We start from the raw sequence: 14,631 nt of genomic DNA, 5'->3' as shown, positions 1-14,631 counted from the left end.
GGGGCGAAATGGGTCATATGTAAGCTAGACAATGAGAAAGCATATGAGCATATGAATTGGGAATTTTTAGACTACATGTTGGGGCATATAGGGTGTGCAGTGTAAGGAAGTGGAGAGGATGGGTTAAGGAGTGTCTCAGTTCAACCAAATTCTCGGTATTGATTAATGGATCCCCAAAAGGATTCTTTAAGAGTTCAAGAAGCCCCCCCCCCCCCCCCCAACTGTAGTGGTAGCTGGTAGCTGAGCTTTGGGCAAAATGTTGGAACTTGGGCAAGAGATTGGTTTGTATCGTGGCTTTCCTATGGAGAGGTTGTGTATCCTAATTTTCCATTTGCAATTTGCCAACGATATGATTCTTTTTTGCAATGTCGATACATCTATGGTGGAGAAGCTGAGGATGGCGATTAGATGCTTTGAAATTGTGTCAGAGTTCAAAGTTAATATTGCTCAAAATGTTATGTTGGGTATTTGCACGTCAAGGTGGGAGCGTGTGCAACTGGCTAATTCATTTGGTTGTACGGTGGATTATTTTCCTTCCATTTATTTGAGGCTACCATTGTGCATCAATAAACCAAACGCTTGTGGGATGTGGTGGAAAGATTTGAAAGAAAGTTATCAAGATGGTTGTACCGATGTGTCTTGCTTAGGGGCCATATAACTATCATATAAGCAGCTTTGTCAAACTTGCCAATATATTTCATGTTTTTATTTCGATGCCCAAAGTTAGTATTGATGAGATTGGAAGGCTGAGGCACGATTTTTTGTGGCAATCATGGTATGCCAAAATGGTTACGTAATGGCTATTACATCACAGTAACAGTGGTAACCGTTACACGTTACATGGCTAAAAAGGTCACAACAACCATTATAGGAAGGAAAAAAAAAAGGTCCATAACAGTCCCATAACAAGGCCAAAAAAGATTTTTTTCCAAAAAAAAATGATGTTACAGCCATTACGGCCCATATCGTAATGGCAATGGTCATGACTATTATGGCCACCGGTATCGTTATGAAACACCTTGGTGGCAATGAGCGGAACGGAAGAACAAGTACCATTTATTAAGATGGCGGGAGCTGTGTAAACCCTATGATGAGGGAGGAGCAGGGATTAGGGATTTGGGGTTGAGAAATAATTTGTTAGGCAAATGGCTATGGAGGTTTGGGACGAAGGGAGAAGGTGGAGGGACACAACTGCTAGTAAGCACGGATGTTTTATGGGAGGATGGTATGTTAAGGAATCCTCCACGTACAGAGCCTTAGTGATATGGAAAGGGATTATCTTTGTGAAGTTGTCGCTTGTTGAAGGTATAGGTAATGCCCTCGAGAACAAGGAGAATATTTGTTTCTAGGAGGATATCTAGGTTGGAGAAGTGTCCTTGAAATCTTTATTCCCGAGAATCACTCGTAAGTCCACGGCTTGCATTATTCCAGTAGCGCATTGCTTCTCAGTGTGCGGCCTCCAATTGTGTCACCCAGTGAGTGGGGATCAAGATCAGATGATATGGCGTATGGATAGTTCTAGTTGTTTTTAAGTCTAGTCCTTCTATCATGAGCTTAATAAGCTGGGAAGGCCGAGTGAGGTCAAGGAAACGCAGTATCTAGTATGTGTGGTTCTATGCGTGCTCCCCCAAAGATCGAGGCCTTTAGTTGGTTAGCCAGAAGGGAAAGGGTCTTGATTGTGGATAATCTCCAAAGACACAGTAACAGTGGCCGTAATGGTCACCACCATTACCGATACGGTGGAGTAACGACCATTACGACCCCGATAACGGTTGGAAATTTTCTTTTGCCCAAAAAATTTATATATATATATATATATATATATATATATATATATATATCTAGAAAGTCCATAATAATATAAATATTCCAAATATGTATTCATTTTTTGTTTTGAACATGTTTATGGTAGTGTAACGGTAAACTCTTTGGTGAGAGTGTTGTATTCGACTGTCTAGTGAATTTGCGAACATAATTATATGTCTCTAATATTTACACATCACAATAAAACACTAGAACTAGAAATCAAACAAAAGGCATAAATACTACTTTTTCAATTTTTTGAAAAAATGGCCCTTAGAGCTTCTATTCGCTCAAATCACTTCAATCTAGGTTTTAATCTTACAAACTCTAGTAAGAATGGTCGAAATCTGTTGTAAAATATTCTAGAAGAGTTTTTGGAATGAGAAAAGTTTTTTTTTTTTAATGAGGAGAAAAATGGATTTAAATATGGAAAAAAAAAAGTGGTCGTTTTTCGACCGTTATGGGGGTAACAGTCGTTATACCCCGTAACGGCCAATACGGTCCTAAAAAACCAACTACCTCGTTTCACCCCCGTATCGTGTAATAGTCATGGCCATTACCTATCCATACCGGCCTTTGCAAGCGTATCGTAACGAATACGGAACACCTTGTGCTCCCTAACGTATGTGTGTCGTGTATGGCAAGTGCCGAATCAATGAACCATATCCTTTAATCCATTGTCCATTTGCCAACTAGGTATGGAGTGGGTTTTTCAGGTATTTCAGATTTCTTAGGCTATGCCGAGTTCAATTAGAAGCCTCCTCTTAGCTTGGCATGATGTGGAGTTTGTTAAGCAATTAAAGGCTTTATGGAGGCTTAGCTTGTTGGCAGTTTTATAGGTGATTTGGGAGAAAGGAATGGGAGATGCTTTTGAAATTCATGTAACACAGCTGATCGGGTTTTCCATTGAACAAGGGGCTTTATAGTGGATTGGGCATCCTGTATTGAAGGGTTGAAAGATTGTATTCTTCCATTTTAAGCTGTATTTTTCCTTTTTTAATTGTATTTTTCTTTTTTATGCTGTATTTTGCGCCATATCAGCACTCCTTTAAAATTACCATTACCTTTCTTTTAAAAAAAAAAAAAAAGTGGAGGCATATGTGCAGGCAAGCATTTCCCATTATCTTAACATACATTTCTCTTTCTTTCTTTTTCATTTTTGATAATTACAGTTCTCTTTCTTATTACATTTATAATTATTTTAACATGAAATTTCCATTATTTTAGCATAAATTCCTTTTTTTAGAAAATATTTAAACATTTTAACATCAATATTTGGGATGCTTAGCCATAACAAGATACAAATGTTGTGTTGTGTCCTATAGGTACAATATACAATCAACAGTCACCATTTTCAGACCATGAAGTATGCCACAAATAGGAAAAATGAAAACAATTACTGCAACACTTTTTTCTTGAATATAAATACCTTTCTGACTGTGTGAACATTGTGTGATAGAATCCACAAGAAAGAAAAGGTCAACCCTACGATGGAAACTCGGTTCATTCTCCAACTTTCTGATGAGGAGTTCAACAACCTGCATGAAATCCAGAGTTTTCGATACTTAGATCCCTAAAATCAAACATAATCCCCGAAATTAAGCATAAGGGCTAGCCATTGAAAATGGATGAAGTTACTAGTCTTAAGGATGATGTCATCCATGTAACAGTAATTCTTATTTTTACTTTGATCCTATAAAAGAATTCTTAGTTTGCTACGCCTCTTGCACCTGTTTCACAAATTACAGAACTGCACAAAACGAACCATATTCCACATTCAGTAGTATTGAACATCAAGAGCCCACATCTAAGTTTTAGAGAAACTTTCTTTTTCATTGAAGTTTCTGCAAGGCTTGATTTCTAACTTGGAGGAGCAGTTCCATGTTAGTATCACCATTGAATTTTATTTTTTTCACAGAAGAAATATATTATTATGGGCAGACTCATCATATTAAGCTGAACAAACAAAGGATGAAGTAAAACGGCAGCATATTGAGGTGTGGGGGCAGAATGTGTCTGTTTCAAAATATCAGCAAGTACAAACAGCTAGAAGTGGGCACAGGAGTGCGATTCAAAGTAGGAGAGGCACCTGGTTCGAAGTATCATGGAACCAAGCAACCACCAACCATTGGAAGATAGCAAGAAAGTAATCCTAAAAACCCCACGAGCTCCAAAGGTTTGACTGTCCAACAGATGTCAGATGGAGCTTTGCCGCAGGTTAATGTTTTAGAGAATCAGATGAAATCACTGTTGCCAGTAGAATTATTTAAAAAAAGAAAATTGGAATGTAACAAATAATTAAGTTACAGAATCTATGGCGTAAATGAACTCATGTAACAATTTATTAGTCTTTAGACATCAACAATGTGGGATCATTCCCCACCTATAATTACCGAATTCTAGAGCTTTGAACTGCCATTATAGCCCTGAAGAGTTTAAAAGGTATAAGAAGAGAGCTTGCGAAAACTGTAGATCAATGTAAGCTAAATCACTGACTCTAAATAATCTGTTTGGATGAGGATAAATGGGAGGAATTGGAACACATTGGAATTTTTCAATACATTCATAGGAACATCCAAATCAGCTTTAATATCCCAGATAAGTATACATATGTGATATTTAACATAATTATTGTAATAAGCCCACTGACATACATAGTTTTGCCAAAAAATGAGGAAATTTCAAGCCTTGAGTGGGCCACAAAACGTAAGGATCACCAACAAGCAACTTGCCAATGTTTTTTAACCATCCATTGAGATGGCCGACATTTGGACGATTTGGATCATTCTACTGGTGTCATTTTAGTGATGTAGCCGATAATTGAATTGTTTCAAAGTATATGTCATGTGTATGGCGGACATGTGCATAGTGGCACATTTGTTGATGCGTGCGACTCTCCAAGGAAGCTCAAAAAGGCATTTCACCCCATCCCATTTCATTTCATTTCCATGCATTTACTCCCATCCAAACACAACTTTAGAGAATCAGATGAAATCACTGTTGCTGGTAGAATTATTTATAATAAAATAATAATAATAAACTGGAATGTAACAAATAATTAAGTTACAGAATCTAGGGCGTAAATGAACTCATGTAACAATTTATCATTCTTTAGACATCAACCATATGGGATCATTCACTTATAATAACCGAATGCTAGAGCTTTGAACTGCCATTATAGCCCTGGAGAGTTTAAAAGGTACAAGAAGAAAGCTAGTGAAAACTCTAGATCAATGTAACCTAAATCACCAACTCTCCTATGTTTTCCGCTCCATATTGCAATCCAAATTATGGGTCATTTGTAATCTGGGTTGCTATTTTTGCGGGCCTGAAATTTTGGTTCTGCATTCTCATTGTTGATTACGTGATCGTTTTAATTTATATTTAGAATGTAGAGATTTCTGCTTTGAACCAGGCAATACCAGGCATATAATATAATCTTATTCATTAAGGACCTGTAATAGTAGCAGTCATCATTTCATATATAAGTTAGAATATCTATTTGTATATGTAACTATACTGCATATGAGTGACCCTCCCACTGCTAGCACACCACATATTGGAGGAACTAGAGTACGACATACCTGTCACCAATCACCATATGTGGTACCCGAGCAACCTGCTTTCCAGTAAACATTGCTCTAGATTCTAGAAATGAAAAGTTCCTTCATTGCATGCCACAAACACAGATGAAGAGTGAACAGAAACCACAATGAAGTGAACTGATTTATGTGGAAACAACAAATACCATCTACATTTCAATACTTTTGTTTCTGCATGTTATATGAGAGTTATATGATGATTGAAATTATTTAGTTGTTTCCTAAGATAAATCATAGACAGGATGCAGGTTTATGCCATGAGCTTCTAAAATGCCCACCTCTAAAACTCTATATAATTTCTAACAACAAAAAAGCAATTAAAGAAATAATTTAGAAATTAAGAGTACTGACAATATATACAGTGTCAATTGTCAGCCCACCTCACTAGTGATACCATACTTGGCACAGTCAATGGCAAGACGTGTTGCACGTCCAATACTTTCTTTCGTCCTAGACAATGTCTCTATCATTCCTTCAAAAGCATCACGGGCAACAGCAGCTTCAGTACCACCACTTGATGAATCCCCATGTGTCTGAAATCCTGGACTAATTCTGCCCTCATATTCTTCAGCATCAATTTGATTTTGTGATGCAAGTTGATGAGCATGAGTAGATGGAGATGCTAAAGATGGATCATGAAAGGCCTTTGGAGCCGGATGCATCACATTGCCAGAGGAAAGGGATTGAATTGCAGAAACAGGGCTGGGACTCCTCCCATGGGTGGTGGGTGGACTAGGAAAAGGGTCGGGATGAGCATCGCCATGGGGCAGAGCCTGAGAGTGGGCTTGTTGCCTCTTTGCCTGAGCAGCCGCAATAAGATGTTTCATAGACATAACAGAATCTGTGAACTTGGAATCTAGCAACAGATGAGCAGGTTTATCTCCTTTTGAAACTTCAAATCTGCAATTGAACAAAGCGATTATATGTAAATTATAAACATGAAAATGTGTAGTTAATGAGGAAAAAAAAAAACTATCATATATTAAGCCGGCGCAAGTTTACATACCGTTCCCCTTGCAAAATATCTTTCTCCATACCATGTTCAGCTGAACTAGCAATAGCGAGCCTATTCTCAGACGCCACAGTCATCTGTGAGTTGCTCTTTGGAGTAACTTTGAATCTCTCTGATGAAGATGATATATTTCTTTGTGTCATCACATGATTACAAGAATGGTTTAAGCTCTCAGAAGCCAGACTTAAATCTTTTGAAGATCCACCTTGCACTTTTGCAGCAGAGCCAGATGCTTTAACCTGCAGTTGGATGGCTTTATGTTCCACTACCTTGGCTGCATTACCCAACCCAAGTGAGCTTTTCGGCGAACGTATGGCTGGTTTAGCCTCTGAAGATGATCTCTGAGATTCTTTCTTGCCAGGACTACTGGAAATATGCAGCTTTGTCACTTTTTTTGGCCTCTTCTCTTCAAATGGCCTTGGACTGTGCAATGGAGACACCAGAAGTTTGACAGGTGATATCCTATCCTTGCAAGGTCTATCATCAAGTCTTCCAGAACCCAAATTTTCAACGATGACATCTTCAACTTCTGACTTAGAAAGGATGGGACTTTCTCGGCCCATATCGATTTTCTGCACAGAATTTGATACATTGGAAGCCACTACCTTTGACATGATTGGAGATCCCCTGTGAACTGGAGTTTTACGCTTTTCTCCATCCTCCTCTTCACCAAGTGAAAAAAAGGATTTCCGTCCAGAGAAGACTCGAGTAACAGAAGACCTATCATAATCAGAATTTGATTTTTCGTTTTTAAGGAAGTTGGAACTTTTCTCAGATGTACCTCCAGCAACTTTAGTAGCACTATCAGACACAGCCTCCAATGCCTGGCTGTGTTGCTTCACTGAGGGAAGTGCAGCTTCATCACTTGGTAAGTGGCTTCTGACACTTAACACTACAGTTCTTGATGCTAAATGATTCTCAGCCTCGACACATGATGTAGATGTCTTAGTTTCCAATAATTTATCTCCCTTGTTTTCGACCAGAAAAGCGTGTGCAGAATTACTCTTTCTACTCACTAATCTCGATCTCTTTACTGTATCATCACCATGAACCATATGCCTTGGTCTTTTGGCAGGATGAGAATCTCCATTGGTAGCAATTTTATCTTTTCTCTTTCGGAGTTGAGAACTCTTTTTCCTGCGCTCCACTAGTGATAATCCCTCGTCACTGTCATCTTCATCAGCATTGTCTGATATTGACTTCTTACAAACATGGAGTCTAGGAGACTTATCTGATCCTGCCAAATGCTTCTTAGCCTTCGGCAAGTTCTTCACTTTCTTTGCATCACTGGCATCTATTTCTGATTTCAAAGATTCTCTTGCACTGTCTCGTGAAGCAATTTTTCTTTGGAGAGTTTTGCAAATAACTTCATCTTTTAGGTGTTCTATAGATTCAGGCAACTGAAGAGAACCCTCAGAACTATCAAGCTTAAATGACTTTGGATCTGCATAAATCTTTTTCTGTACTTCTTCAGCACTCTCTACTTTCCTTTTCAATTCAGGAACCACTTTGGTTCTCAGCTGAACTTTAATAATTTCCTTCTCTACACCACCAGAAATTTTGGCACATAAAGACGCAGCCAAAGGTGGAAAACCCTTGGGTCCATCATCAACCAGGCGAACAGGAGACTCTCCTTCAGTATGAGAGACACTAATTGATCTACTAGCATCTAAACCTTTTGAATGCATCTCTTCCTTGTCACGTTCAGGACACAAAAGCTCACCATTTCCACCAATAACTTCACTAGAAGAAATTTCTTCCTTATCCATCGAAGAACTAGAAACTGGCCTTGTAATGGAAACTGCCACCTGGTCACCTCCATGGAGTGTCTTATTCCCCTTCTTAAGGGACAACACTTTAGATTTAGAAGAATTATGTTCTGCATTAGGCAGAACTCCATGTTTTACATCCACAGAAACAGAACCGGTGCAGCTCCTTGAACAGTGTTCCAACCCATGGAGTCCATCATCAGGGTCCTCATTATCATCACTTTCTGCCTCTTCAGGTATCCTAACCTGAACTTTTAACTCAGCAGCTTTATGGTGCTCTAGATGTTTGCTACTATTTCCTCCATCATCAATTGAACACACCCCACGAGCAACAGTTGTCCTGTTGATATCCTCTGCAGAAACACCTGGATGTTTTTGCTGTAGTTCTTCAAAAGCCTTGCAAATTTCTTTCACCGCACGGGCAAAATCTTTAACAGTCTTACCTTGACACCGTGACAGCAACTTATGCTTTGATTCACTAGTAAATGCTTGAATATCATTTGGGGCAACAAAAGCACTGCATAAAAAGGAAATATTATAGAAAATTCGTTAGTATGCTAGCTAGCCTCTCTGTTCTGCTTGTAAGAACTCAGCCTTCTCCCAGAATATATTTTCTTATTAGTAACAATACTTAGTTGATGATAATAAAGTGACACATGAGATACAAAGACTGTGTAATGTAAAGAAGAAATGAAATAAGCAAATGTAAAAAAACACAAAGACAACACCTTCCCTCCCCCATACTCATGCTCCATTTCTGTTATGGCAACAGGATGATGCCACTGAAATCACTAACCAATTAACTCCTCTGTGACTAATGTATCTGCTTCCTTATTAGCTTCACAAAAGATCATGTAACTATGTAAGAGAGAAATCAACAAGGGCATCCAAAAATCAACAATTTCTTCGATTGTACTTGCCAACATCCAAGGTACATATTGTTTCTTACAAGAGTAACGAAATTGAATTTGAAGTACCATCAGAATCTAACCCTCCCCCCAAAGTTAAAATACCCAGAGCTTCCCATATGTGTATGTAGAGCTGGGCATCGGTCCGAATCGGATCGGATCCGGGCCAACTCAATCCGATCCAAAATCCCATTGGTCTGACCCGAAATCGAACCGATCCATTACCGAGTTTGGGTCCCCTTACCCGAACCGACCCGAAATGTGGATTGTCTGATCCGATTCGAGCCCGACTCGGTCAGGAAAACTGAGTCGGATCGGATTGGGCTAGGTTCGGATCGGTACAGATGTGAGTTATTATATACCATGTGTGCAATATTGGAGTGCCTGTGTATCAAGTGTCATACGGAGCGGGAGTATCCGTATAAACTTTATCTTGTCAAACAAGTTATGTCCTAAACTCCTGTTGGTTTACCACCATTTTAAAATTGAGAGCGACTCCCCTCACATCACAAGTGAGCTCGTTTACGCTATCCAGACCATCCAATTGGATGGATCACTTCTCTAAAACAGCATTGACTATGCAATCCTAACCATCCAATTAACAGCAACGAAATAGAAGGCTAAAAGTACGACAATGAGAGGCAGAAAATAATAATAATAATAATAATAATAATATATATCAGATGGTTAGGATCATCTGATCCGTGTCGGTTTTGGGTTGTTTGCTTCATCCACAGTTGGTCTACAATTTGGGTTGTCTGGATAGCAGTGCAACTGTGACACATGTACAGTTGACATGCCACTACCGTTTTTAAAATAACTATTGGGGAGCGGATTGCATGTGACCCCTGAGCCCGGGGTTGTGGGATCCACAAAGATGTCCAGGACAAATCCACTCCGTCCATCTGTTTTGAAAGAACACAGTAAGATAGGATTCTAAAAATCGTCAAATCCCAAACTCAGGTGGGCCACACCAACAAACAGTGAAAACAACAACGCCCACCGTTGAAACCTTCCTGGAGCTGACCATGATGTTTATAGGCCATCCAAACCGTTCATAGAATTATTACCACTCAGATAAACTGTATGAACTTCTGTCACAGCCAAGAATTCAATGCCCACTGTTTTGTGTGGTATGACCCACATGAGTTTTGGATCTAATTGATTTCACTTGATACACCACAAGAAAAGCAAGAAAAGTAAGCTGTCATTCGTTTTTCCCTCTTTTTCAATCGTTTTTCCTTCTCTCTCTCTCTCCTCCTTTCCAGGTGTCCTTTTCTCTTCTGCTTTCCGCCCAAAATGGAGAAAGGAAACCCTACCTCAGAAATCCAATATATGTTCCATTTCCAGTTGGTAGAAGATGGAATCGTCAGTCGAGCTATCGATGCTCCATCGGTACATCACCGTTCCTCTCTCTCTCTCTCTCTCTCTCTCTCTCTCTCTCTCTCTCTCTCTCTCTCTCTCTCTCAGCTATTGCTGTAGATTGATGGGAGTATCATTTCATTGTAGTTGCTATTCGAGTTCTCTTGATATTTGATTTGGATTTTTTTTTTTTTTTTAATTTCTGCTCTGAATTAACGTGATTTGGATGCGAGAGATTGATTGCTGAGATGATTTTTTCTTTTCTTTTTTTTGGATATTGTTTTGGAATTTGATTATTGGAAGGTGGCAGACATAGAGCTTGTATGCTTTGATGACTAAGATTCTTGTTGTTAATTAGCAGCTCTGGAGTTGTATACGCTTTGATGCATCTAATGGTTGTTGCATTTTTTCCGCTATAGAAATCACTAGTTGGTGCTACCACCCGCCGGTGGTATCTTCTCCATGTTAGAGCTTTGAAGTAGCTGTTACATTGAGAGCAAGGGCCGGATCGGATCCAATCGGATCAAATACCGGATCGGATCGGGTCGGATTAGGTCCAATCCGAAGTCGACCCGAAAAGATTTCAGATCTGAATGGAACTACCCAATCCACACCGTTCTAGACCGTCGGTTCGGTCCGAATCGGGTCGGATCGGGTCGGATCCACCGGATCAGATCTAAAATGCCCAGCTCTATGTGTATGGAGTATGGACACGAGTCCAATGTAAAATCATCTTGTGTGCCTAATAAAAAGTTCTTTCTTTTTTTTCTTTTTTTCTTTTTTTTTTCTGAGAATTGACAAGTTTATTAATTTCACAAAAGAGTACTACAATCAGGAGAATCTAGATCCTAGATCATGAGACCCTCTCATCACATAACCTACATGCCTGAAAAGATACAAATTCGTAGGGTATAACCTACAAAAGAAGAAAAAAAAAAAAAAAACAACAACAACAAAAAAGCCTTCAAGATTGTCTCTACAATTTCTCTCAACTCCTAAAAGATCAGCCTTCGACCAGCATCAGAATTCCTACTTTGATAATGCCCAACTTACAATCACATGGTGAATCCTTCCATTGATGTCTTGTTTTTGAAAATCTTTGGTTCCTCTCCCTCCACATGCCCCATAACATACCAAATGGGCTTATTATCCACAAGACTCCCTTTTGACTCTTGAACGGCCCACCAAAACATTCAATCACTAAATCTCCCATTGAATTGTTGAACAACCATGCCACCCCAAATAGGGAGAAGATACAAGGGATACTTTAAAGATGTGATTGAAGATATGAGGGGGATATGAAGCTGATTTAAAGATGTAATTAGGATTGTTTTTTTACATTTGCTTTTATTATTATTAGGCTTTTGCCATCTTAGGTAGTTTAGATTGGTTTGAAATAAATTATGATTTATTTGAAATCAATCTCTTAGTTGGAGTGGAGGGGAGGGGAAGGGAGGTTCATTAATGATTTATTTAGGGTCTATAAAGGGTAAACGGGGGTTGGAGTCAGTCATTCCAAAATTTTCCAAGTATGAGACATTTTCTTAAGCATTGTAAGAAAAAAAATGATATTAATAAAGTTACTTCTCCCTCTCTTCTCAGAGATTCTTGTGCATGTAATTCTTGTCTACTTCTTTGTGATTCAATGTCGGTATCTCATTGATTAGATAACCAGGTTGCACCAACAAGCAAACACAGTCCCACCCAATGCTAACCCCTAGCCCAACTACTAAGCACACACCTCAAAGAGCAAGCAAGCAATGGAGGGTCATGGCAGTTCAGTTGCCAGACAAGCTGCTGAGAACAAAGCAAACACAGGCACATGGAATTCCCTCATATCAGGTAATATACATAGCCACCCAAGCTGGCACCAAGGCACACACGTGTACCAGCCTTGGACCAAAAGTAAAAAAGATTGTTGCAAAATAATAGCAAAGGAAACATGTCTACCAAATACTGCTCACGTGAAAACATTATCATTCCCAAGACTGAACTTAAGCCCAACTACTGTGTGTGTGTGTGTGTGTGTGTGTGTGTGTTAGCTAAAGGGGGAAGTTGAGAACAAGGATAGATAATGCAATGCCGAAGAAGCTTGATAGGCACGAATATTAATCAAATTAAAAAAATAAAAATAAAAACCCAGAAATACAAATATTCAACTTGCCCAAGTGAAAATTTTGATTGAATTTCAAGCTACAAAATGTTAAACGAAACAGTCGATAAATGAAACAAACCAATCAAACCACCCATCGGTTAAAAATCAATCCCGTAAATAGCATACTTACATTTCGGCAGTTCCAAAGAACTCCACGAAATATTTCCTAGGATCAGGCGACCGCTCCCAATTCTCAGGCCGGCTAATCTGCAGAACCCAACAACCATGAAACAAATGAATTAAACAACCTCCTCGTATATCCAATTCACGTAGTAAATCAAAGAATTCGAACACATTTCAACCATCGAGGCTATTGATCAGATGACTGAAAATTTTCATGCTTACGATACAGAAACCCTAATTATTCCATCACGCACAAAACAATGGCTATAAAATTCAGAAAAAAAATAATAATAATAATAAGAAAAAATAAAAGAAAAATGTGTACCTTAGCGGGCCATGCGGGAAATCCTTTAACCTTGGCGAGAACAAGATCGCCCAGACTCCACAGATTCTTCGCCTTGGATTGACTCGTTCCCTTTCTACGAAAGGGAGCCATGGCGAAAGAAGGCCTAGTCCGAACCTCGTTCTCCCAAGAAAACCCAAGAATCTTACAATCAGACCGCTCTCATAACGCGGGGTGGGATTTACAGCCTCAGGGACGCCGGTGACGAAAGAGACCGGCGAGCAAGGTCGCTGTGGCGCATGAATCGGACGGTCAGAAAGGAGAGATTGCACTCCAACGGCGGTGATTGAATAGACAGAGAGAGAAGGTCAGGCGCCTGACCCTGGTTAGCTGTGGCGACCTCTTTTCCAACCGTGGTTAACGTGATGTTGTTTGTGGTTCTATTCTTATACGAGGCTAGTCGGGATGCGAATTTCCTACCGCCCCTGTTACGGTACGGGTGCGGATTAGGTGAGTCCGGGCTTACCGGGCGATTCCCTGACAGTGGGGCCACCTACATGTATGTGTTGTATATCTACACCGTCCATTCGTTTTTTCATCTGATTTTACGTGCAAAACTCAAAATGAAGCATATCGAAAAATCAGGTGGACCACACCACAGGAAACAGTAATAACTGACCATGAAACTTTTTACTGGTCAAAAAAAGTTTCAGATCAAGCTAACATTTATGTTTTTCCTTCGTTCATGATGAGGTATGTGTCACCTCATCAGCAGGATGGATGGCAAATAAACATTAGGTTCAACCCGGGAAGATTTTAATGATAGGCATAGTCATTTGCCTATGGTCTAGTCCACTTGAGGTGGGGCCCACCTTGATGTGTTTATTCATGTATCTGCGCCGCTCATCCATCTTTCCAAATCAATTTAGGGCACATGATAAAAAATAAAGCCTATCATTTTAGGGCACAAGGCCAAAAATAAAGAGATCCAAATCTTAGGTGAACCACGTGATAGGAAGCATTGGTGATGTGACTGTCAAAAACTTCCCAGGAGACATAAAAGTTTTGAATTAAGCTAGTATTTGTTTTTTCCTACGTCTAGTTGTTTGGTCTCACCAGAAGATTGGATGACAAATAAATATTACGGTGGATCTTAGGAAGTTTCTAAGGGTGGGGCATTCAATCACCGTTTTTCCTTTCAGCAGTCCACCAGAGATTTGGATCTACTATATTTTGATATGAAAAAAACTGATATACGTGTGGATGCATACCCCACGGTAAAGGCCCCACCATCCTGGGTGAGGCTCGGGCATCACCTAATTCTACTCCCACCAAGAGTAGGAAGTGGACCAAGCTGTCTGTTAGCCGGTGTTGGACTATACTATAAGCCTGCATTGATGTATGTGTTGTATGTACACATCATCCATTAGTTTTCCTAGCTTGTTATAGAGTGTGATTTAAAAAATAAATTAAAAAAAAAAAAAAACACGAAGCACATCCAAATCTCAAGTAATCCACAACACAGAAAATCGTTGTCATCCCATCATTAAAAATTTTTGAGGCCCCTCTGTAATTTTTATTCGCCATCTACCAGGTTGATAAGGTTTCATGGAC

The 14,631-nt window shown here is 39.5% G+C and overlaps 1 protein-coding gene across 7 annotated transcripts in view; it reads right to left on the bottom strand.

Annotated features, from left to right (window-relative positions):
• The window catches only part of LOC131242933 (ENHANCER OF AG-4 protein 2-like), a 99,516-nt gene extending 86,065 nt beyond the window's left edge, over window positions 1-13,451 (bottom strand). For all 7 annotated transcript variants that reach the window (XR_009169767.1, XR_009169769.1, XR_009169770.1 and 4 more), the window contains exons 1-5: window positions 13,060-13,451; window positions 12,742-12,818; window positions 6,412-8,703; window positions 5,786-6,305; window positions 3,233-3,341 (exon numbers count right to left, since the gene is read on the bottom strand). Coding sequence is in view for 3 of the 7 variants with exons in the window: in XM_058241914.1 (XP_058097897.1) it covers window positions 3,233-3,341; window positions 5,786-6,305; window positions 6,412-8,703; window positions 12,742-12,818; window positions 13,060-13,170 (3,109 nt within the window). In the remaining 4 variants the exon portion in view is untranslated. The remainder of the gene's footprint in view (window positions 1-3,232; window positions 3,342-5,785; window positions 6,306-6,411; window positions 8,704-12,741; window positions 12,819-13,059) is intronic.
• Between the last annotated feature and the right edge of the window lie 1,180 nt (window positions 13,452-14,631).

Source organism: Magnolia sinica, chromosome 4 (genome assembly GCF_029962835.1).
Source record: "Magnolia sinica isolate HGM2019 chromosome 4, MsV1, whole genome shotgun sequence".
Lineage (NCBI taxonomy): Eukaryota > Viridiplantae > Streptophyta > Magnoliopsida > Magnoliales > Magnoliaceae > Magnolia > Magnolia sinica.
The sequence above is the reverse complement of the archived record's forward strand: the minus strand, read 5'-3'. Positions and strand labels throughout refer to the sequence as shown.